The following is a 24,254-nucleotide window of genomic DNA, read 5'->3' on the forward strand; positions in this document are numbered from 1 at the left end:
TGAGTTTCGCCTATGAAATAAAACCACCGGCAGCCTCAGGCAGGACTTTTTTCAGTAGTGTTTTGTCACTCATCCAGGTGGACGTCTTCTTCTACCCCCACCTGATTTCAAGTGGGCGGAGCCTGCTCATCTCATTTCCCTGGCAAATGGAGTGGCGGCTACTTCTCTCCTCCCTCAACTTTTGGCGCTCCGGCACCTCCTGATATCCTCCCTCAGTTCATACAAGTCCCATGAGAATAAGATGGAGGCAAGGGAGGCCAAAGGGAGAATGCTACTACTTGTCTTCCTTCAGGTCCTCTTAACAGGTAAGCGCTGTTGTCGGGTGGGGGAAAAGAATGAGGGAAGTATTTCCGTGTTTTGGTCATAAATATGGTAAACAAGAAGCAATATTTGCAAGTGTCAGTCTTGATGATGACTAGATATGATGTATTGAAGAAATAAGAAGGCCAAAAATGTTTTAAAACAATGTATTTTACCCCTTGTTAGGGTTAGAATGAAATTTTAGTTACTGAATTGTACTGTATGTGAGTTTTTTGATATATTTTATATGGTTCGCTCTCAGTCAAGTGCTCTGAATGTCGATTTATGTCAAAGTCAAGTACATTTTCGGATTGTTTTGACTGACATGATAATTTTTAAAAACTGTTTAACAACATGAATTGGTTGTGAAAAGAATGGTGATGAATTGAGATGAAATGGATGGACCTCATTTTGTGTAAAAAGACAGTTTTTTGAACTTTTATTGCCATTGATAATCATCCAATCCATTTTAACTACTGCAAATTGACAACCCTTCCATTCAATGCCTACTACCTGTCAATGGCAGCCAATGAAATAAGAGCTCCTACACTAACATTGATGATGATGAAGTTCAACCTTTATGAAAAACTGCATTCGTAAATTAAAAGTATGGCTATAATTGAACATTGCCTATGTTTATTAGCACCTTTTCCACATAAACAAATACTCCAAAAAATACTTATAAAAAAGTGTATCTACATAAACATCCTTATTCCTTAAGTAGATGCTCTTTCCTTATCTTACGCTACGCAACGCCTGACTTTATTTAGCATCCAAACAACTTCCACAGCCAAAAGGGCGATAAGAAGCAGGCAGGTGCGTGTGTACAGGCCTCTACTAACCAATTGTTTGAAAGTACGTGTGTGTGTGTGTGTGTGTGTGTGTGCGTGTGGCGCAATCTCCACCATCGCTGTCAGCTTATGACCACAACAATGACCACTTTGTTTGGGGACAACAGTTAAGCGCAGTCTTGGCACACTTCTCTTCATTTTGTCCCTTCAGCTCGTCAACGCAGCTGCCGTCAACGAGGCCACGCGCCTGATTGTGACCACGTCCAAACAAAACATTGCCTGTAGGGCCTGGAAGAACGTGTCAGAAGGGTGTGGGAGACGCATCTATTATTTAGCGCTAACGAGGGCTTGATAAGGAGAACGGAAAGTAGAGGTAGTCGGAAAAAAAATAAATCTATGGGAACGTTTTGGTGAATGCTCGCCTTTGAGTCGGTCATGAGAAAAGGTTCATTTCTGTAGATGTTATACTAATTAAATACTTATTATATAAGTCATTTTATGAGTAGACCATAAGTATTGTAATTCAAAACCATTCAAACTCAAAGCAATAAATAATTGACATCAAATTAAATGGACAAACTAATTGAAAACATTAAACATTGAATTTCTCCTTATTTATTTATTAATTAACTTATTTATGACCTATTTTTTATGTCAAAAATGTCTTTTTCTGTGTCTGTATTCTCACTCTTTTGCTACTGACCAAACCCATGCAAAAAAACAGATTTTTTTCCCATTTGAATGAAACGAAAACATACAAAAGCACAATTTCAAGACCTCATCATGAGAAAACAGTGAGTTTTTGCAATTTAGTGCCTCACTGTAGCACTTCCACCCCCTCAAACGCTGCTCATAATTCAGCCTGGCATTCAACACAATCCAAAAAAGTCACTTTTCCAACTTAGGGGACGGCATGGAAAGAATTTGTGGTGAAAAGTTATGTAACACAAGGACCAAATGTTGCGTTTGTCGGGCCATGTTATTGGAAACATGTTCGACTGTGAGCGACAGTTTCGTGGCAACTACCTTGGACGGACGGCGAGGTGTTACGGATCAACAACGATGATCCGGCCACTTTCGGCAGCTAGCACGTTGTGTTTGTTTTGCGTGGAGTTAGCTTGAAAGACAGGTCTTGTACTCGTCACGCAACAATGGCACAATTGAGCTGTGTCAATATTAACTTATTACAGTTAGAGGATCTGGACAAGATGGAGAAAAGGATGCAGAAAGTTTCAATAACACTCCAGGGAACCCACAAACTAAATTCAATGAATAAAAACAGCCCCTAGGAACAATCTAAAGTTAATTTTTCTATAAAGAATTTAACTTATTGCCTGCCATTGATGCCTGTTTAAAAAAGTGACATAATATTTATTTTTGTCTTCCCCTGATAGATGTTAGCGCAATTTTCATGGACATCCCTTGGTCCGTGTACCCCGCCATCGAAGGAAGCTCTCTCCTCCTGCCGGTGCAGACGTATTTCGATTTAGACGGGGCCGACATCCAAGGAACGTGGTCTCACACCACCCCGGACGGCATCCGAACCACCCTAGTGACGTTCACCAAAGACTCGGCCATCACGGACATGACGCACCGCGACCACGTGGTGTTCAGAGAGCCAAACATGACCTTGCTGATACGGGAATTGAACCTGGAGGATGAGGGGGATTATAACCTCAACCTTAACATTGAGTTTCTTAACCAATCAGGGCAGGTTTTCAAAGAAGAGACAACTGTGCATGTCACCGTCGATGGTAAGTTATGGTTCGTATTTTCCGGTCTATAAGGCGCAACTTTTTCATAATTTAGCTGGGCCTGCGACTAAGACTCATGTGCGATTTATGTTTTTATTTTTCTCTCCCACCACCAACACCTTTTTATGTTTTTTGTTTTTTTTTGTTTTTTAAATGTTATGCTAACAGATCCCCATTTAGCTTGTCATTTCGCTATTGACACTAATGTATGACTAAAATGCCAATGCATATTTTTTTCATTATGTATTCTTTGCAAGTTGTACTCAAGAGCGACATATAGTCCAAAAAATACTGTACTTCAAAGTCACCGCCCTCTAAATATTTCCCTTTTTAAAAACTGTTTTTTCAGTTCCCGTATCCACGCCGCTTATTAAAAAGACCCCATCTTACTCATTGGTGGAGGACAAGGCCAACGTCACGTGGACGTGTTCGGTGGAAAGAGGAACCAGGGTTGTGTTTCAGTGGTTTAGAGACAGTACGCCGCTGGGTGTCAGTGACAGATATCGCTTCTCCAAAGACAAATCCACCTTGCTAATCAGTCCCGTGAAAAAGGAGGATAAGGGAAGCTACCGCTGTGAGGCCAAAAACCCAATCAGCCGGGAGAAATCCCAAACTGCTGTGGAACTTACTGTTTACTGTGAGTAAAGATTCATTTAAGAAAACTATTCCCAGCTTAATGCATGCAAGATTATTTTGATGTTGAGGATTATTAGCTTTAACAATCCTTACATTACTCGTAATTACATTTTTTTTTGCTCTTGCATTTTAAAAACCAAAACAATGAAGACTCATTTAAAAATGTGAAATACTTTGCAGACGGTCCCTACAATTTGGAAGTGAACTCCGACCAGGGCCTCCGCACGGGGGAAGTGTTCACCATCAACCCGGGAGAACTGGTCTTCTTCCACTGCCGGGCCGACTCCAACCCCCCCAACAGCTACGTTTGGATCTCCAAGAGCGCCAATGCCACGCAGATTATCACGGAAGGCCCCCGCTTGGAGGTTCTCTCCCACCGATTGGCCCAGGCTGAGAACTACCTGTGCCGGGCCTTCAACAACGTGACCCAGAAACAAGACGAAACCCAGTTCACCCTGGTGGTGGCCAGTCTGGGTACAGGTACGTGGATGGCCCGTGTCTTTGTCGCTAGGACCGTGTGGGAAAGTAAACATGGCATGACAGCTGTGGTATATGTGAAGCAGCGGCTTTTATTGCGGGTTGAATCGATAATGGGTTGTCTTGGCGATGTCGCCGAAAGGCTCGGTTGATAAGTGGGTGGTTAGGCTTTAACCAGGATTTTATTTCTTTTATTTGCAGGGAAGAAGAAGTACATACAGGAGGAGAATTCTGTGTCACCGCTAGCTGTGATGGCGTTGTGTTCCTTGTTCGTCATTGGTAGCATGCTGCTCCTCTTTTTTCGGAAGGGTTGTCACCCAAAAAGAGGTTGGGTGGCTTTTTTAATGCTTCCCCCATACTCATGGTGTACGTACTCTGTATTTTTTTTGTTATTAAAACACACAATTGTGTCTTTTTTATCTGCAGTGCTCATGAGGATTTATAAAAGGTCTGTACTACTAATCTTCACCATTTTTGGTCATTTAAAAAAATAATCTTTCTGTCTTAATTATAAAAAGCCAGATCAATCTTGTTCTTCTTTTATATTTGTAAATCCAGTTTTTCTTGAATCAATCGTGAATTGCACCTATAGTACAATTTGACCTGTGACATGTACAAATATTTATTTATTTCCCCAGTAAAATGACAATAATTGATCATATATTTTTACAACTGTTTTGATTGACAGACCCATCTCAGATCCAAATCGACCACATCGATCAGGTAATGTTTATTAGCAATTACTCAATGGCCTAATTTATAGGACTTAAATGGTGCTTAATCATATTCGGATTTTCAACTATTTTCTTCAATAGGCCACGAGGATGCAAGCGAAGACTTTGGGATCTACGAATTCGTCACCACACCCGGCAGAAGGGAATCCACGCATGTATGTTTACATGTCATTTCCAAGTACATTTGCCCAAGAATATCTGTTTAGCTTTTTTTCTATTCTGCAGGCGTCGTGCAGATCTCTGGCCCGCCTAGAGTCGACTCAAGATCCGAACACGACAATCTACGATGTGATCCGACACGTTCCCGAAAGCCCCGGGCAGAGTTTGCTCCAGTGACTTTCAAGAAATGGGCTGTTTGTGTATGTGTTTGGGACTCGTCAAAGCCAAAGGCACCGTTTATGGTGACTCTATTTGCACAAACGAGAGAGATATTGTACAATTGTGTACTCAATCCTGTCTACCACCGATATTTAATCAACTCTTTCACATTGATAGACATCCGATGAAATATGAAGATGAGTTTTAATATAATAATGTTCATTTTTAAAAGCATAGGGCTTGTATTTAAGATTTTGAATACATGCACAGTATTTGTTATTGAACATTTTCAAGTTGTTTTCCAAGATGGTGAATTTTATGAGTGTTTTATTAGCTATTTTTGTAATTTATGTGTGATACAAATTGTAAATATTGTACATGAATTGATTTTACGTATATTGTCCTTTTTCTATATTTCCTTCAGATTTATTTATACCTGTTTTAGACCCCGTTTCTATACATGTAGCATTTTGTGCAAAGCTGAAAAAGAAATTATTGGTTAAAATGAATATACACTTTGCATACAAGTTTTATTTGAATAAAAATGACTGTTTGAAGTTTTACTCTTTAACACGAATGTTGAATACCTGAAGGAGAGATATTTTGACACTAGTTCCAAGCTGCTATGATTGACATTCGCTCAAAAGACGTCATCGAGTAAAAATAACACTCCATTTCCCAGAATGCTCGGAACGCCCGAGTCACGTGACCTCCGATTGCTGCTTCCTTTTCGGACTGATGCCGACGCAATGCTAACATGAAAACATAGCTGCCTCCATTTCGGCGTTCCTTTTTTACGTTCCAGCACTACAATGCAGAAGATAAAATCTCTAATGACTCGGCAGGTAAGTCATATAAACTAATAATATCTATTTAAAGTTTCTCGGTAGGCGTTTGTCGCAAGCTTAGTGAAGAACATGGTATGGCTAGTCGCTAAATTGGCAGGTGGCCTTATCACCCAATCAAACTGCACATTTTGCCGCCGCAGGAGCGGCTTTTCTTTGAAGTTATACCTGAAAAGATCCTAACAGATATTAAATGTACGAGCCACATTTTGTTTTAAGGGAATTGTAATATATTGACTTTAATTAGAAGACAGCAAAACCCATCAAGAGATGTCCCTCTGCTTTTTTTATTATATTATTGTGGAATTTGAAGACGACGAAAAGCCAACAAAGACGTAAAATGTAAGCTACGAGGCATTGCTAACTTTTTTCCTTTAGTTATGTTTGAACGGGTTTATTATTATATTTATATATTTGTAAAGAAGTATAGAATATCATGTTTTTTTCTTCAACGAATTTTCTTTTACATTACGTTTTTTGAACCGGCTGGAACAATTTAAAACTAATTTCCATTCATTCTAGAAATGTAGGAGAATAGAGAGTTATAAACAGGCACAACAAATTCAACTTGTAACCTGAAATAACGATAGTTTATTGTCATACGCTTAATATACAAAAGCATATATTCCATTTACTAGCAGAAAGTAGACTCATTTGTAAAAAAAAAAAGTCTGTAGACAAGGTTTGTGCTTTTGTAAAGAATCTACTCGGCCGCCATTTTAGAGAGCAGAGCTTGTTATGGTAACATTTTCTGAATAAACTCGGAATTAATTCATAACATGTAACAATTGTCCTTCCCTATTTTGTACATTATTGACTGTATAATCTTTTAACAGGGCCTGAAAAGCCCCCAGGAGAGCATAACAGACCTCAGTCCTGTGGAAAACTTGAGCATTCCAAGCAAGGTAAATTTAACCCTGAAATGAAACCCAAGAAACATCAAAAATCATTAACCATTTGGACATGAACCATCTATTCATTCAAACCAACTAGAGTAATAAAAAAACTATCAGTACATGTTAATATCAACATGCCAAACCTGTTTTACACAAAACAAACATTGCCTAATCTGCTATGGTTTGTAATTGGAGGCTTATAATAAGCACATATCTACTCACTAAATGCATGGCCTCTCTTGTTGTTCAGAGTTTCATTTACAATGTGTACCTAACAGCACCGGCAGTAATTAAATATCTAACTTTTATTGCGGAAGAAGCATTAGTGTTCCCGACGGACAGACGGCCTTTTTCTGCTCCAGGTCAACTGGGATTGAGACATGTGTTTAAGAAAATAAAAACAAGGCTTATTAAGTGCATTAAAGACCCGACTTTGTTTTATCCCGAGGCTGCCGGCAGCTTTCATTTTCCTGAAGCGCGACTTAGGGGCGTCCGTAGGGAAAATGGCAAGCGATGATTCTCATTGTGGTACACCATATGGCTGCAAAGTTGCCTTTTATTTTTCATAATTCTCACCGCTTGGCAGCGTTTTTGCATTATGAGTCACGATTGGAAGCATTTGGCCGCCACCAGGAGTTGAGAGAGACATCTGGCTCAATGATAGAGGATGAACGATGCGGCACGAATCTCTTGGAGCAAGATTCCAAAGTTTTTTTAAGCTGGGAATGATACGGTGGTTAAGCCTGAAAATGGAGCTGCCATGTCGAGTGATTTGCTAATTATAACGAATGTTTAAAGATATTCTTGACCTTAACATTGTTTCAGGGGCAAGTTTTTAAAATGAATAATTATTGTTGTTTTTAGAATGACTTATCTTATTTTTAAATATATTTGTTTTCATTTTTATACATTTTGTAAATTAATCAAACGTCAATTTGATAAAATATATACATGTAAAATGCAGTTACACTCTTTCGCCAGCAGATGGCTGGCCTTACTCACGCTGCTAGTATAGTTGCAATTTCTGGATTTATTATTTCAATTTAACACTATTCAATTGTCCTTACAAAATATGACAGTTACTCCAGGTGTTTTGTGATTTCACATTTCAGTTTTTGCCTTCAAATGTCTGAAGATTGGTTTCATTTCATTGAAAATTGCATCTCTGTTTATATTTTTCATCCCTTTCTTGATTTTTGTCATTTACAGCACACTTTGATATTTCCTTTGAATCTTTAATATCGCCTGCAATTTGAATACAAATTGATTTCTAACTTTCATTCAAAAAGAGATGTGAATGTCATTGATTTGCAACAAGGATGGTCTTTTTTGTCTTGTTTTTTGCTGCTTCTCATTCATAGTTGTATCCGGTCAATGCTTCCTTGCACATGTGGCATAGTATAGCCTAAAAAAAAATCCTCATTGATTCATTCAGCTCTAAACGTCTGGGAAGCTGAAGCCTTCAAAAAAAGAAGAAGAAAAAAAACACTTTTTTTCCCTCATCCCTCTGTCTCCTCATCCTTCTACTAGAACTTTCAGCAGGCATGAGTCATCGCATCCTCTCACCGTCCCCCCTCACATTCTCTCTCATTTGGGTTGATTTCCCACCCACCTTTTTTTTTTTTTTTTTTTTTTTACGTCGGACCGTGATCTCCCTGTACCTTTCCAATCTCATGCACTCACCCACACATTTCCCTTGTGGCTGCTGCTCACTTCTTAACTCAGTCACACACCCTCTATCCACAGTATTTGATGAGTTTTACTGTTAACTCATTGGCTGGCGTTGACATGATACTTTTAATTAACAGGGAAAATGCATTTTTTGGGGGGTTGGTAGTTTATCTCAGTCAATCTAACAAAATAAGATGATTACAATTTATTTTCAACTATAGACTTAAATTAGTAACAGATTTATTCACATTAAATCAACTCAAACAAAAACTAAGACTAAATTAGTGGTGTCCAAACTATGGCTCGTGGGTCAACTGTGGTCCATTTCTCAGTCCTTATTGGCCGCCAGAGTATGAAAATGTCAATGCATCTTTAGACCACCCAGCCTAAATTCTTTTTCACATCTTATCTTTAACACTAGATGGAGCTAGCCACTTAAAACGCAGGCAAAACACGACAATGTCGAAATAAATGTGAACTAAAGCTATGTAGAATTTCCGTATTTTGTTAGCCATGAATAAAGTTCTTTAAAAATCTAATAAATCTGCCTCCAACTTTCCCAAGTCCACTTTTAGTTGTGGTATATCGGAATGTGCTGATGCCTCGATGTATTGATTCCAAACGTAAAACAAGTCCCAGTCAGCATTACCTTCCAATGTGTGGGATGTTTTATTAATGGGTGCTCAAATGTATGGGTTTCAGATGCGTTTGTTTTTGTATGGGCTTCAAAACTTAATTCATCTCATCAGCGTCACCTCTAGCAAGCTGACATTTTTGGCTTTGTAGTGACAGTTGTTTGATTAGCTTGCCGTGGCGCAACTATCTGCGGAATTTAGAGGACGAATCGAAATTATTTGGAAAATGAGTTGAAACTAGGGGTGGGCAAACTATTCCACAAAGAACCGGCTCATTAACACAGTCAAATGATAGTGCTTGGACTCTGAAAGAATTTGGTTCCCAGAAGCACTGCATGTTAATCAGTAGCATTTACGATTCTCACAGAGAATCTCCTTTTGTATTTCTTTAGTCCTTCATTTCCTTCCATTGTTCCTCACAACACCTATCGATAACCGTCACTCACCAGAGCATCCCAGTGAAATAACATGCAATCTTCCACCAAAGCACACACATTTTCCCTCTCGTTATCCATCTCTTCTCTTTCTCACTTTGTCCTTAACCCCTGCTAAACTCCTTTTGTTACTCCAGTGTTCTTTATAGTGCCCTCTTGTCCTTTTTTCTCCTTCTATTTCAAGGTTTGCTCATTGTTTCTTACTTTCTACTTGGCAGAGTGACATTTTGCTATGTGGGAACTTTCTGAAGACTTGTTTGTGTGTGTATTGGTGTTTCAGGAAGAGTTGCGGGAGCTAAGGGAGCAACCCGTTGACCCTCAAGCCGAGCAGGAGATCATCGACGCTATCGAGGAGGTCTATTTCTCCGACGACTCTTTTGACATGGTGCAGCATGAGCTAGAGGTAATATTCAAACCCACCCACTAACATACAATCGATGAATTCTCATTGGATGCTTATTGGAATGTTTCAATGTGTAATTAAAAATCTAACACTATTCCTACTTTTTCTCTGATACCTTTTAAACAATAGTCGAGAGTTGTTGTCACCCCCAGTTTTTATTCCCTATTCAGTGTGCCGATTTCTGGCTTCTCCATTTTGTAATGTTCTCAAACTTTGAAATGACTTCTCATCTGTTTCCCCACATCCTTCAATAGTCTCTGTTTTGAAGCGCTCGACTAACGGAATGAATGACAAGTCACTCTCCTGTAAAATTGATGTCGAGGTGGGCCCGTGGGATCCACTTCCCCTCGATTCGGTAATTCCATCAAGACCACCGATAGCAATAGAGTTTTGCAAGGCTTGTGAGGCGGCGCCGCCTCCTTGCGCCTCCTTGCGCTTCCTGGTTTTCTCACCTGAGCTGCCACCACTTCCTCTTTGACGCCCAGACTGATGGATTGTATCCACTGAACAGAAGGAGGGTGTGAAATCTCATTAGATTTATCTTGGTCTAACCACACCACCTGAAATGAGACTCTCAATCAAGGGGAAAGTAATTACCTATCATCCTCTGGGGCATAGAATTGTAATATCTTCTTTACCGAGCTGAGTTTGTTTGCTGTTTACTAAATAAATGTCCTTTGCCTTCTCGTCTCATCCTACACACCATCTTACAAAGTTTATGTATTGAGCTAATTATTTACATTCCACTGACTAAATCAGATCACTGAGAGTATCCTAAGCTCATTTGAATGCTTCACCAGATAGATTTTGGAATTAAGATAACTCCTATGTGGTTTCTGCCTCTTCCCAGTTCAAAATCTTCCTAATGAGGATCTGTTTTGAAGCAGCGGGATACATAAGGATAAAAAAAGCAATGTGTCTGTCACTGGCTGCATGATAAAAAAAAGTTTTGTTGCCTGTCTGTGCCTCTTTAGAAACTCCCGACTGAGTTGAAGCTGCTGGAGTTGGAAGAGTGCCGAGACAAACTGAAGAAACAACAGGCAGCGGTGAGTTACAAATACACCTTTAATGTATATCATCAAAATCGTGATTAAAATTAAAGGCTATATTAAATATTTTCATCATTCACTCCCACGGACACTTGTTGCACGGCATTTAGTGATCATGTTTCACTGCCATAGATGATAAAATTCAATATTTCAGAAGGAACTAGCTAGAAGAAATAAACAATCTGGAATTAATCTTAACAAATTCCAATTGAAAAAAAAAATTCTTAAAAGTAATGACATCTGAAAGTGATGTATTTAAGAAGGAAAGCCAATGGAAATGATTTGCTTTGCGAGCCACACTAAATCTGACACGTATAATTGAAAGCACAATTGGTGGTACTACTAGAAAAAATCCCAGTGCACTTGTTTATTTTTTTTTTCTTCACAGTAGTCGGCCAAAAAGATTAAACGCACATTCACAATCTGCTTAGTTGTTGCTTCCCTTCACGCCCATTATTTTGCCCTCTTTCCCATCAAGCTTCTCTTTTGAAGCCACTCTCCCTCCCGTGGCTTTGACACATTAGTTGCCAGGCAGCATTTTAAATTGAGAAAAGCACCGACTTTGTGGCCTGTGGCTTAGCGACAGGTAAATAAATGTTGGTAAACACTTGGAGTAGTAGCTTTCCCCGTAATCTTACACACACAGGTTGCCCACACCTCAGGCGAATAGCCATGGCAACTGTCGTAGTGACCAATCACGACGTAACACGGTAGCCCCATTGTTCAGATAGAGCCTCTATATAAATATGTGCAGTAAGTGATGACGCCTTTTTAATACGCTGGCATTAAAGGATCCCCCTCCTCAGAACCTAAATGACACATTTCACGCAAATCCGCTGTTGCGTGTGATTTTTTTTTTTTTTTGGGAGACATCTGCCTCGTCTGCATCAGAGCTTAATTGGCATTTCTGGCTCAATCCCAGCAGAGGTTCATCTCTGAGCTAATTGCCTTTGCGCACGGTGAAACCTCAGGCGCTGCGAAAACTGGCGTAATCCGGAGATGCACTTTGACTTTCTCCACAGAAGCGGCCACCGAGCTAATACCAGAGGAGGCCAAGTAGATAAGGCGCCCGGTAAAACCCATCTCTTCTCATGTCGCGGGAAAACTTTGACACCGTCGCCTAAAGCACGTCTGCTTGCTCAAATTCTCCTCGGAATTGGAATTTCAAGTTAGTGCGCGAGGGGCAGTGAAGTGACTCGACGCCAAATGTACAATTTAAGGGAGAGTAGAAGTCATTATATAAAACTGTGAACCATTGAATCAGTAAATTACACCAGTGGAACTTATGCACTCACTGGCTGCAATACAGGAGCTTTACAAAGAGTGAATTTGGCAACATATTTATATCTAAAATGGACCAGTTGTTTGCTCTGTAAGGTCATGGAGTTGATTTTCTTGCTGTGCTTCGAACTGTCTTAGCATCATGACCAAGCTCGAGTGTTTTAGCTGCTTGATACATTCACTTCCCTAATTAGTGTCAGCTAATTTAGCTCTAATTGAGCCATGAATCTTAGTAAGGACTTGCGTGAGAAGGCATACGCACGACTTTTCAGGCCAAGCGATCAATGTATGTGTGAGGTGCGTCAGAAAAGTTTCTGGGCAGTTTCAAACCTGGATATCGGTTTTATTTGTTTTTGTTGCTGACATTTGGGAGAAGCTTGTCTGCTTTAATTCTCTGCTCTTTCTCTTTCTAGGTTTCTCGAAAGGTTGCAGATCTCATTCTGGAGAAACAGCCTGCTTATGTCAAGGTAAAACAAACCCTTAAAAAAAAATAATCCTCAACTATTTCATTGCCAGCCATTTTTATGGAGTCTGATAGAGACTATTAAACGAAGAACTTGACTTTCATGTCTTCAACCCCAAAAAAGTTTGAGTTAAATCCTTATACTCTTCCTTCCCTGCCATCCCATAGTCTTTCCTATCTTCCCTCCTTGATATCTTAACACCATCAATGGCACTGAATGAGTTAAGTCAATTTGGCAAGGCTTAACGTGACTATATTTTCGGATGACTTGTCTTAAAATACACACTTTTAGAGCCATTAGCTCCATTTCTCATGTCAGCGAGTCTTTTGGTCCAGATTGCGCGAATGCACTCTGATGACTCCTATTGCAAAGCCATCCCAACGTCAGTCTGTGAATAGTAAAGCCGTCATTATTTCTGTGACCCTCGCAGTGATTTGGCTGCGTCCAAATGACAGCAGACCTTATTAGCCTGGGCATTCGCCTCCACCCATTTCATTTCAGCCCACATACACAAGATGGTCGCCAAAATAAGCTCTAGAGTTCAGAGTGCACTTCCACATCCTTTGCATTCATTTAAAACTGAGCCAAAAAAAGTGACTTCTTTTTCTCACGATTTAGGATAACACCTCAAAATGGCCAAGGCAGTTTCTTTTTCTATGTTTAGCCATTTTCTTTCTACCGCCACCATTTCCACCTCTTTGATCTCTTCTTATCAAGTCTATACGATCGTTAGCACCGTCTAAACAGAAATGTATATTGCTTCAAAATGGGTAGCCGGCGGCCACAGCGCTTCCTCTCTCTCCGTGGCTCGCGTGCCGCGTATCGCCCGTCAGTGGAAACATAATTTGTGCAGACATTTAAACCCATGGCTCGGAGCTTAGAATGATGGTCTGCTAAGCATCTAATGTGATTCATAGGAACGGCGGGAGTAGCCTTCTGCTCCGGCTCGGTCTGATCACTCTTGACGCCCGCCAGCTACACGCGCCCGTTGCTTGCACTCGGAAAGAATGGAAGGTTACGTGAAGGCCGGCCGGGCGGGGGCTATTGTCATTCATGTGCTTTCACTCTTTGAGATTTTAACTCGTTCACTGCTATTACCCGTGTGAAGCCGTGGATACCCCAACAGTGCCTCAAATAATCGCTCAATCCTTTGTAAATCACAGAAAGCTATGTATAACTTTGATGGAGATTAATTCAGCATTTATGCATTTTTTTTACACTGACTTTGTTTTCACAGGTTTTTGCTGTAACATTTAAAAATGAAGATTGATTTTCACATTAGCGTCTGAAAATCCTCGAGTCCTGTAATTGTCTGTTTCTTTACTCTAATGGTGTCAAAGCTCAAATTTTCAATGCATTCCCAGCGGGAATCATACCGTCATAATGTGTGCTTACATTGCAGTTGAGAGTTGAAGAAGTGATGTGTTTGATAAATGGCTGCATCAGAGGAATCAATGTTTTCGCCTCAGGCTCTATCTTAACATTTAAGAGGACTAGAAGTGTGAAGCGCTTGTGGTTTATGTTGGCAGGAACTGGAGAGAGTGACGGCGTTACAGACTAACCTACAACTAGCCGCTGTCATTTGCACTAATGCAAGAAGGTAATGGTGTGATTTGATCATATTTCATCATCATTTTCTTTTTTTTAAATCTACAAACGCGCTGTTGCCGTCTTTGATTTTCTTCGACTTGTGAAGCTTAAGATGACAATTTGTTATCGACACTGTGTTAAATCAAAACAGCTGCAAACAATATGCTTACCATAAATGGAAAAAAATAATTGAAAACAAAAATTAAAACTGTCAGTGTTGTTTTTTTTACTCTTGGGCAGAATGACGAACACTAGACCCTGAGGCTAAATAAGAATGCTAATTACACAGTATGTTCAGTACAAAAGAAATGTTTTTCACTTTGTTGTTGACTAGAATAACCACACAATCCGCCTTGCAATCAAAGATCCTTGACTTATTGTTCAGGGTTGAATTTCTATCTGATATGCAAATAAAGCCATGTGTTTCATTCTGTTTACAACATCACTCGCCCTTTTAAATATAGTTAGTGCTTTTAAACCATTTTAAAAGTAGGATTTATGTAGGATTTATTGAATGTTTATTTTGTGACTTTTTTTCCCCGATAAGGCAATTGAGTGTGTCAAAGGAGGGATTCACTGAAGCATGTTTGGGCTTATTAGCCAATCAGAGAAAACGACAGCTCTTAACAGGCCTCCTCAAGTCTTTAAGGACCATCAAGACGCTGGTAAAGTATATATGTATATTCAACACAAGAATACTCCTTATAACCACATTGAAATCTAGCAAAGTGTACATTAACCATTCTTCCCTTGACAGCAAAGAACAGATGTACGTCTCAGTGAAATGCTCGAGGTAAATGCGCCTAACATACATTGATTGACACATGCCAATCATAACTGGATTCTAGATTGACACTTAATCACTGATAAATACTGTTTTTACTTAGACCTGTAGGAGTAAATAAAATCTAAATAGCTGCCACTGACATTTCTAACTTATCAAATGTTAAGCTGTTCAAAAATACCTGAATTTCACAAACTATTTTTGTAATAACTGATGCAATATTTGTCCACAGGAGGAAGACTATCCTGGCGCTATTCAACTTTGTCTGGAATGTCAGAAGGCTGCGAGCACGTTCAAACATTATAGCTGCATCAGGTATAGCACATAACACATTGTCATTGCAAGCTGAAAACATTACACTCGAACACTTTAGTTGTAACAATTGGGCTAAAGTGACAAGATGACTGATGATCAGTAAGCACACATTATACACTGGAAATTACAATGCCGAAAACCTTCCCCCTTTTCTCTTCTCCCTGCATCTGCTCTTACTTTGCTTGGATATCACTTGTGTCTTCACCGTGACATTAATTTGTCATTAATGGCATTGAATGGAGAAGGCATTCCTTTGAGATTATATGGTCAAGAGGTGACTGCATACTAAATAGTCCAATACAGTATTGGCCACCAAGGGATTTCACAGCGTCAAAATGTAGTTGAAACTGATGTGATTAAAGTCGCGTGGGTGTCAACTTGTCGCTGATTAGAAATTGATATTTCACTTCGGTGCTGTAATTAGAAACACAAACACGGCAATCCTTTTTGTGAAAGCTTGGTTCAAAGTCTTAGTGTTATGCGAAGAATGGATTTTAATAGTGAAATTGAAACTTACAACATGAGTACTTGAAAGTTACTGTTATCCTGTGTGTTTTACTGAACTTTTCTGGCTCTAATAGTGCCGCCCACCCACAGCATTTTTTCACTGGGCCAGTTGCAATTTGATTTAACCTTGTAGGCACACTTTGCTACGCGCCACTGAATGTCCTATGTAGGGATTTTGGCTCCCCAATGCCCTCGCCATGTTCGTGTCCCTTGCCTTTTAGAATTCAATATTGTTATTGGAAGAACACTGTTCCAGTGTGTGGTGATTTGTCTGGGTGCATTTTCATCAATTGCTTTTTGTCGGGGGCGAAGGGGAAGGGGAAGAGTTCCCTAAAGCCAATAGAGTGACTCTAAAGTCTGAACCCTCATGCTGTCGGTTAGTGTAGCCTAATTGGCAATTGGAATTCAAGTTCAATGGTATTTTTGTTACGCATCGTCGCAAGCCACTTTTGCTGATGGTTTCATTGTGTTAAGAAAGCATCAGACCTTTATTTGTGCCTCAGTTTTTTAGAACTACTTAACACATTTATCCCTAAGCGCTAACGTTATTAGTTATTCATGGTTTTACTGTTTTCTTATTCCTCTCTATGGAGTGTTTTTTTTCTTCAATGCAGTGAAAAGGTGAAATGGAGTTTTCCTTTTTATATCATTTCTGCTTTCAATTTCAGGAGTAGATTACATTTGGTCTTGACTTTCCTGTTATTGTTATTTTTTGTGTTTACTTGACTGACATTTATTTGTTACATGTTTATTAGATTTAAAAAAAAAAAAATGAATTGTGATACGGAAAAGGGTCTTTCCCGACCACTGCAAAAAAAAATGCATTCTTGTAAGTAACCAGCTTTTGGGCCAGTACCTTAAAGGCACGGATATCCATTTTTTCATCCAGTCAGCAGTGTACCGGTGAGGGACTCGCCTCCAGACCTACTGTATTGTCTCTTGTAATTGAAAATGTGCGTGTAAAAAAAAAAAAAAAAAAAAAAAAACCTCTCCCATGCGCTCATAACTACGTCTCGATCCTCGAGTTCCCTGCAGGGAACCGGTTGTTAATTAGGTTTTCCTTCTCATTTGTTATTTATGCATTCCGTGTGATCACCGAATGGTCCCACTATGTAAGTAGGCATCTAAATACGTATAGAAAGACTATATTATTCATATATATTTCCCATCCTGCACGATTGTTAGCTACGGTGAACCCACTGCATCGAACATTGCCAAGTATACTCTGGGGTTTTCAGTGTGGGCACTTAGAAGTATAATTCTTCAGTAGTCATGGCTATCGATCGGTACACCCAAAGATCTCGACATTGTTGTCTGGTGTAGCGACTCATTAACCTTGATCCCTCTTGATTTTGGCAGCACAGCTAATTTCGTACCGGTGTTGATGTGCCAGGTGGTGGACTGAATGCTGATTATTTGAGCTTTGCGGGCGCCCTTTTCTCCCTGACAACCCTGAACAAGTTTCAAACTGTCCAATAACAAGTTTTGGAATCCCTTGATTTATTTCCAATGCTATCAAAGCAACGTGTAGGGACGCAATCTCAAAGTTTTCTCACTTGCTGGCAATGATGCTTAATTAGCAATTTCATTAAGGACACATTCTCCTCCAGGCTGCTCGCGGTCTCTGAAGGCCCAACACAAGAACGGCCTGACCCCTAAAAGACCCCAAATATAGCAGGGACAGAAGCAGAGAGACTTTGGAACAAAGGATATTTACGAACGAGTGGCGTGGTAAGGGGGGACACAAGGGGATTATAAGGGTGTCCTGGGATGAGAAAAATATGATGTTGCTTCTTTACATTCGAGTTGAAAGCACTCCCTGTTATTAAATAACAGCTTCACAGAAGTCAAGGTTGCGTAGGCGTATGTTTGTCATCCACACAACATTTTGAAGCATTATGAAGTAGGAATTCTACTCCAATATTCTAAATCATTTACTCTACTGCATAGATAGATGACCAATCCAGTCTTTTTGCATCCTCTTAACTTAACTTTCTTTTATTGGCTGTCATTGACGGTTAAAGAATTGCAATAAAAGATGTCTATCCCTATCTAGGCCACTGAAAAATGAGGTGTTGTGTATTTTTCTTTGTTTGTTTTTAGTTTGTTATGAACTACAGATTTAATACTCCACTTTTTCTCTCTGCAGTGAATTGAATTCCAAACTACAAGACACTCTGGAGCAAATAGAGGTATTTTCTCATTTATTTTGTACAGTTGAATTATTGAAACCAATAACACTTCAAATACTTTTGACTTGATATAGTGTTTGGATCGATGCTTTAACTTTCTAAGAAGTTATCCATTCAGGCGGAGCTTTGACTGTTGAATTCTGGCTCAATCCAAATATTGACTGGCCCAAAAGTCAAGTACAAAAGCATGTAAATGATACCAACATCAGTTTTTTTTATTTTTCAATATCCCAGTGTGATAAAAGGTATGCAAAGCAATTTGCTGTGCACCGCTGCTTCTGCACTCGAATAGATCGATTACGTTGGTTTATCTGTACACAAAAAAAGGAATGCAAGCGAGCACACAAATATTGCAGAACCATCGGTGGAACTGCATGTTGTTTACCTGTCAGCTTTGGGTATAAATAAAGGAAAATCCTTAATTTCACTAATCAGTTTGTACAAGTAGAATTATCACTTAGATGAGTTTTTGTGGAATATGTTTGCAGAACACACATGCTGAGGGAAAATCTACACATTTTACACAGTGTCATGTGAATGTTGATGGCAGCCAGCAAGTTAATCTTATTAGTTTAACTGTTCAAATTTTGTTACAGATTAAGTAAAAAAAACGGATTAATCTATTGTTAATTTAATGGTGATAAATTAAGATAGAATCAACTTCTTTTGCCGTCAATGGCAGTGAGTTGTTTTAGCAATTTGTGTTGATTTTACTCAAATCTGTTACTTTTTAGTCTGAAATTGACTTAAGTTTATTTTTGGAGCTTTACACGCAGCGTTAAAGCATGAATCGATAGAACATTTTGCCTTTGTCAGCACTGGTCGGATCACTATAGCTGGCAGGTCATTATTAGCACACCTCCTTCTCCTTATATCTTTACACCTCTTTTTCAAACACGGCCACTTTCATCTGCACCCAATTACCGTATCCGCCGCTTTTGTGTTTGAGCCACACATCTGCACATCTCTCAAAATCCCTGTTCTTAATATGGCTAACCCCTTCTGTTTCTTCCCCTGCCCTTTGTCCTCCATCTGGTTCTTCCCCCCCACCTTTTGTCATTCATCTGTTTCCACCTCCAGGAGCAGCTTGACGTTGCCCTGTCAAAGACTTGCAAACACTTTGATGTTTCACACTATACTAAAGTGCAACTGGCCTACACACTTTTGGGGAAGACCCAGGTGAGTCGGCGTCCTTTAATTCAAGGTCATGGAAATGGTCCAAAACTGACGAGTGCTTAATCCTTGTTTCTTTTTCTCAACATTGACTTATTATCCTCCATTAATTTGGATTGAGAGTGAATGTCATGCACGGTATTTGCAAGAGATAAATGACAACCGCAAGGTTGTGCTAATAGTCGAACAGAAGGTTGCAATCATCCAACATATCTTTACTAGAATACCTATTCTCTCAATAAATGTTTGCATGCAAAATATAATGTAGATTCAGTTCACTTATCTGAATAGGTTCAATTAATTGGATCAATAGTTGAACAAATAAACTCAGTGGTTTAATTGCTAAGACATTTTGATGAGGCTTCGGTGGGAGAATATTTGAAAAATGTCAGAAATCGTTTTAAGGTAGAAACATGACTGTGCAGCTTAAGTATAATGGTTTGAACCAAAATTGATTGCTTTTTTTTGGCCAGTATTAGACATCCAAATCATTTGCACCAGTACAGTCGTTGCCAACACCCATTTGTTCAAATGGACTGGACGTCTATCTCCATCTATGGCAGTCAAATTAAGCAAAACCTATTTCAGTAACAATCTGTCGCAAGAAAGTAAAATCAATCTGCTTCACTGCACGTAGCTAGGAACAGCCTAAAGGCTATTCCATGTAATGTAAAACATAAATGTTTAAAAATGGACATAAAATGCTAAATCCTCTCTGAAAAACGATGGCAGTCTTTCTTTGCTCAGAGATCTAAATTATAAGTGAAGGACAACTTTCAGCTAGGTAACCTTGCCCAAAGGGATTGGACGTCTATCGCTGTCAATAGCAGCCAATGGGTTAAGCAGTAGAGGCCATGTTCATCTTAACAAAGGAATATGTCACAACAGTTTCGCTTGCTGATGACTTTTTAATAGGACTTGGACAATAATGCATCTCTGCCATGGAGAAAAAGCTATTAGGCGTTGACTGAAATGCCAATGCTTGTGTAATGAGTAGCTGCATAACAATTCTCTCTTCTCTATGTATAAATGTCTTCTTCTAAGAGACCACAATGTGGGTCATTTTTCTGTTTTTTTTACTCAATTTATATAGTTATTGTATGTTTTTTTCAAAAAGAAACTGGATGGAAAAGGGTATACAGACAGAATTGGGAATTGGGAAACAGAAATATGATTAGATGTATATTCTACCTGACTATAAGTGGTGTTACAAAGTAGTCATAGGGTACTTAGAGGGAGAAAATGAAAGACTAGTGCATGACAGGGCAATGTCACATCAATTTGGTTTCAGCATTGGACACAGGCAGATGAAAAATTAAGTTGTGATTTAATCCTTTCATAACTTTGTGTTTGCCATTCTCTGCAGACCGCTATGGACCAACTGCACATGCACTTCACCCAAGCAATCCATAACACAGTTTTCCAAGTGGTGCTGGGATATGTCGAGCTCTGTGCTGGCAACGCCGATACCAAGTTTCAGAAAATGCAGTACAAAGATCTATGTACGGTAAGAAAATATCTGTTATGTCAATTTCAATTTTTATGTTTGCGCTTTAAACTTTCCCAAAAAAGCTTTAGAAGGTCAATTTATTGGGAATTTAGTGGGGCCAATTGCTTGGACACCCTTCTATAGACTAAGCCGTAGAAGGTTATATGTAGAGTTTCTTTCTGCCCATGGCTGGTGGACAATTTGTTTCAGTATCATTTCACGCTGTATTTGAGTTGTGATCGTTTTCCTCTTCACACTCGATATTCTGAATGCACAGAAATCAAAGTAGTTTTCAACACGTTGATTCTTGCTTCCGATGATAAGAAAAGGTTGAACTATTGCTAGCCCTTCTAAACCCGCCTTAATAATTACGTGATTTCAAATTTAAAAGCGATTGGAAACCTCTGAGAGGCCAGGATTATGGAAAAGGCTGCATTAATTTTACATGATTGTCTCATTATTATTGGCCAGACTCTGTAGCAATCCCATGGTCTGTTTGACATTCACTCATTCCATTTATTGGAAGTCAATCGACTGGAAATTGTTTTACTTTTAACTCTCGACTTTTAATCATACATTCATTGGGTGTCATTGACGCCAATAGACGTCCAAATCACAACATTGTCTTCATCTGGAATCAATGTCATTTTTTGTGTAATTACTATGTAGTATCAATCCTTTAATTCAATTCTCAACGTATTAAGTGTCATGCATGCTGATAGACTTTTAAACCATTTAGATTGAGAGACTAGCAGCAAATAATGGCTGCCCAATCTCCTATTCCAAATGATTTGAATCTTAATTGACAGACATCCAGTCTTTGCTGTTTGTCATTATTTTAATAAGATTGACCTGTTTTATCTTGAAGTCACCGACAGGCTTTTGTTATTCATGCTGATGGATTTATTCATATTAAAAAAAATGCCAAGCGCCTACATCAGCATTTTTCTTTATCTTGATGGAAATTGATGTCTTTTGTTTTTCATGATTTTTGTAGAGCATGCCTGTTAAAGTTATACATAGTTGAAAACTATGTTCCCATGGAGAATCTCCATCTCCATACCAATTCTCTTATCTGGTTTAGGTATATTCAAAGCATTCTAATGATAAATTGATGTTTCAGGTTCTTAAATAATCCAAATTGTTTTTCTGTAAATGTCAGCTCACTCTTTTTGTTGGATAGATAGTTTTCAGTTTGTACAGAATTTATACAAAACGTTAGCTTTATTGGTTGTGACGGTATTGTTAAGAAAGGTTGACCCAAGCAACAAAAGTGGCTTTCATTGTGTTGAGCAGTTGTAAACGGACGTTCTATTTCTCATCAAAACACTACAGATCCATTTATGCTTACACCTCTCTCTCCCAGTGCCCCTGTTGCTTGGCAACATGCTGCTGACATGGTTGACTTGTGAAGAATATGGAGCATCATTTGGCACATCTGGTTCTTTCTTTAACCTCCATTTCATATTAGTAATTCTTTTGTCTGTGTACAGCTTTTTTTCCCTAACATTTAATCTAACTGTGATTTTCTCATTCTCTACAATGCCCCACAATACTCGTATAAATTCCTTTAATTCACATTGAAAGGTACTTCATTCGCAATCATTTGTAAAATCTTGTATTTTACCCCATCAGAATAACAAATCAAATGTAGACTAATTTGGCTCTCTGGTTAATTACATATCTTAACAAGCCCACGCATTTATTAGCTCCATCAGCACGTTGGTCACGACACAGAAATGAGATGTTTCCCTACAGTATCTCGAAATAACGAGCGATCATTAGATGTGATATAAAGTGCATTAGCATATGTAGGCATTTTATTTCTGTTCCATTTTCCTTCAGGCTCTGTGAAAGTCGTTTTATAACCTTTTAGTGACAGTGCTGTCTGTCTGTCTGCAGCATATCACACTGGACAGCTACATTCCTTGTTTAACTGATCTGTGCAAAGCATTGTGGGAGGTGATGTTGAGCTACCATCGCACCATGCGCTGGCACAAAGAGCACGACAAGCAGGCCACGACTTCCACACCAGGTACCGTTCTGTTCTGAACCACAGCCATTTTTCAAGCTATATTTCATGATCTAGAAAAAGCCCAAATCTGGTCTCGATAACATAAGATCAATATGTAAATGATAGAATCGGTTTGGCGTCAAACGCTTGGTGAAAATGAGGTCAGATTGATACACACTTTGCGGAACGTTAATCTTTTCTAGCTGTTTGATGTCGGCATTATACACAGCTTGGCCAGGTCTTAGCTCCAAGAGAATAATCAGCCAAGCTCGAGTCACTCTAAGCACTTTTATTGTCTGTGTTTTCTTTTACAACAATTGTGATACAGATGCTTTTGGTTTAGAGGTTATTGAACAATAAAGAGTTAAATGCTGGATATCCATTTTTAGCATACAAATAAAAGACAGTGCATGTCAGTATGTTATACCTAATAGTTATATTATGCAAACATCTAACAATGAAATGTCTGTTAGATCTGTTCTTTGTTTACTCCTAATATAGATCCAGTACACATAAATTACTACCATAATGGATTAGCCCATTTGTGTTCTAGATACCTATTGGAAGGATGCAGTTATTTTTTGTGTGTGTCTGTAAATATGTCATGGACGACTTTGCCTTTGTTCCATTTTCATGCTAATGTAATCAGCAGATTCCACTCTGACGTATTTCATGGTTATTAATGCTTAAAAATGTGGACGTGTACATGGTAAGCTTAATCTTAATGCGCAGTCAGTTCTGCTATTGTTGTCTACATTACAAAATGTTAGAAAATAATTAAATGACTTTCATCATCTACTGCCATTGAATGAGTCCACAAAAACTTCCAAGGATCACCTAACATGAGTATGACTTGCTACCATGTTACTTCTAAATGATCAAAAAACATTTGAGAAACATTCTTTGGATATTTCATTCCATTCCATCATCTTGGTGAAAGAAAGGACAATCACCCCATTTTCTACCAAGAGTGCCATCAATCTTCTCAGTAGTGGTTTGGCTTTCACCTCTGTAAAGGTGTCCCTTCCCAGTCTTTGTCTTGCATTTACAGTCTTCGCTAATGCGCTCATCCTATGTCGCCATAGCGATTGATTGCACACGTCGTCAATCCGACCACGTTTTGAGGTGACTTTGACCTCCAGCTCACCCTAAAGGGGCACCTGTGTCATAACAGTCACACTTTCTAAAGATTGCTCCTCCCTCCATGTCTGTCCTGTTTAGCACTTAATATATTGAGTTGTTCACTGTAATGTGGGGCTAATTCATCTTGCCGCACTATGAAAGGAGAGGTTGTCACTGGACGTTACTCTAGTCAGGGTCATCTTCTTTCCTGACAAGATCAATTTGACACTGTGGTTATCACTGCTATCTGTTTCATTCGCAATGAAGGCCAGTAGGATGAGGTCAAGGTTGTGTCATGATGGATAAAAGTGGCATGTTTGGCTTTACGGGCTTCTGGCAGGTGCCTTTTAACCCTTAACTCATTGGCTGCCTAAACGTTT

At 39.1% G+C, this 24,254-nt stretch overlaps 2 protein-coding genes across 4 annotated transcripts in view; both read left to right on the forward strand.

Annotated features, from left to right (window-relative positions):
* The first annotated feature begins 94 nt into the window (after window positions 1-94).
* hepacam2 (HEPACAM family member 2) lies at window positions 95-5,570 on the forward strand. Its single transcript, XM_077743610.1, has 9 exons — window positions 95-305; window positions 2,486-2,845; window positions 3,195-3,482; window positions 3,662-3,961; window positions 4,160-4,285; window positions 4,385-4,406; window positions 4,647-4,681; window positions 4,774-4,847; window positions 4,918-5,570. Exons 1-9 carry the CDS (start codon window positions 242-244, stop codon window positions 5,026-5,028), a joined length of 1,380 nt encoding a protein of 459 aa, XP_077599736.1. The 5' UTR covers window positions 95-241; the 3' UTR covers window positions 5,029-5,570.
* Window positions 5,571-5,702: 132 nt separating this feature from the next.
* Window positions 5,703-24,254, forward strand: part of vps50 (VPS50 EARP/GARPII complex subunit) — a 44,532-nt gene continuing 25,980 nt past the window's right edge. For all 3 annotated transcript variants that reach the window (XR_013330238.1, XM_077742911.1, XM_077742912.1), the window contains exons 1-13: window positions 5,703-5,855; window positions 6,692-6,760; window positions 9,772-9,894; window positions 10,869-10,940; window positions 12,638-12,691; window positions 14,218-14,288; window positions 14,826-14,943; window positions 15,036-15,071; window positions 15,295-15,377; window positions 18,034-18,076; window positions 19,157-19,255; window positions 20,616-20,756; window positions 22,641-22,773. Coding sequence is in view for 2 of the 3 variants with exons in the window: in XM_077742911.1 (XP_077599037.1) it covers window positions 5,823-5,855; window positions 6,692-6,760; window positions 9,772-9,894; window positions 10,869-10,940; window positions 12,638-12,691; window positions 14,218-14,288; window positions 14,826-14,943; window positions 15,036-15,071; window positions 15,295-15,377; window positions 18,034-18,076; window positions 19,157-19,255; window positions 20,616-20,756; window positions 22,641-22,773 (1,075 nt within the window). In the remaining variant the exon portion in view is untranslated. The remainder of the gene's footprint in view (window positions 5,856-6,691; window positions 6,761-9,771; window positions 9,895-10,868; window positions 10,941-12,637; window positions 12,692-14,217; window positions 14,289-14,825; window positions 14,944-15,035; window positions 15,072-15,294; window positions 15,378-18,033; window positions 18,077-19,156; window positions 19,256-20,615; window positions 20,757-22,640; window positions 22,774-24,254) is intronic.

This window comes from Stigmatopora nigra, chromosome 21 (genome assembly GCF_051989575.1).
Source record: "Stigmatopora nigra isolate UIUO_SnigA chromosome 21, RoL_Snig_1.1, whole genome shotgun sequence".
Taxonomy (NCBI): Eukaryota; Metazoa; Chordata; class Actinopteri; order Syngnathiformes; family Syngnathidae; genus Stigmatopora; species Stigmatopora nigra.

What these genes read in the sequence shown, in the direction of transcription:
- hepacam2 (XM_077743610.1), top strand. Translation starts at nt 242, where the DNA reads ATGGAGGCAAGGGAGGCCAAAGGGAGAATGCTACTACTTGTCTTCCTT. An exon ending in CCTTCAGGTCCTCTTAACAG is followed by an intron (nt 306 to 2,485) that starts GTAAGCGCTGTT and finishes TTCCCCTGATAG; the next exon opens with ATGTTAGCGCAATTTTCATG. An exon ending in AAATCGACCACATCGATCAG is followed by an intron (nt 4,682 to 4,773) that starts GTAATGTTTATT and finishes TTTCTTCAATAG; the next exon opens with GCCACGAGGATGCAAGCGAA.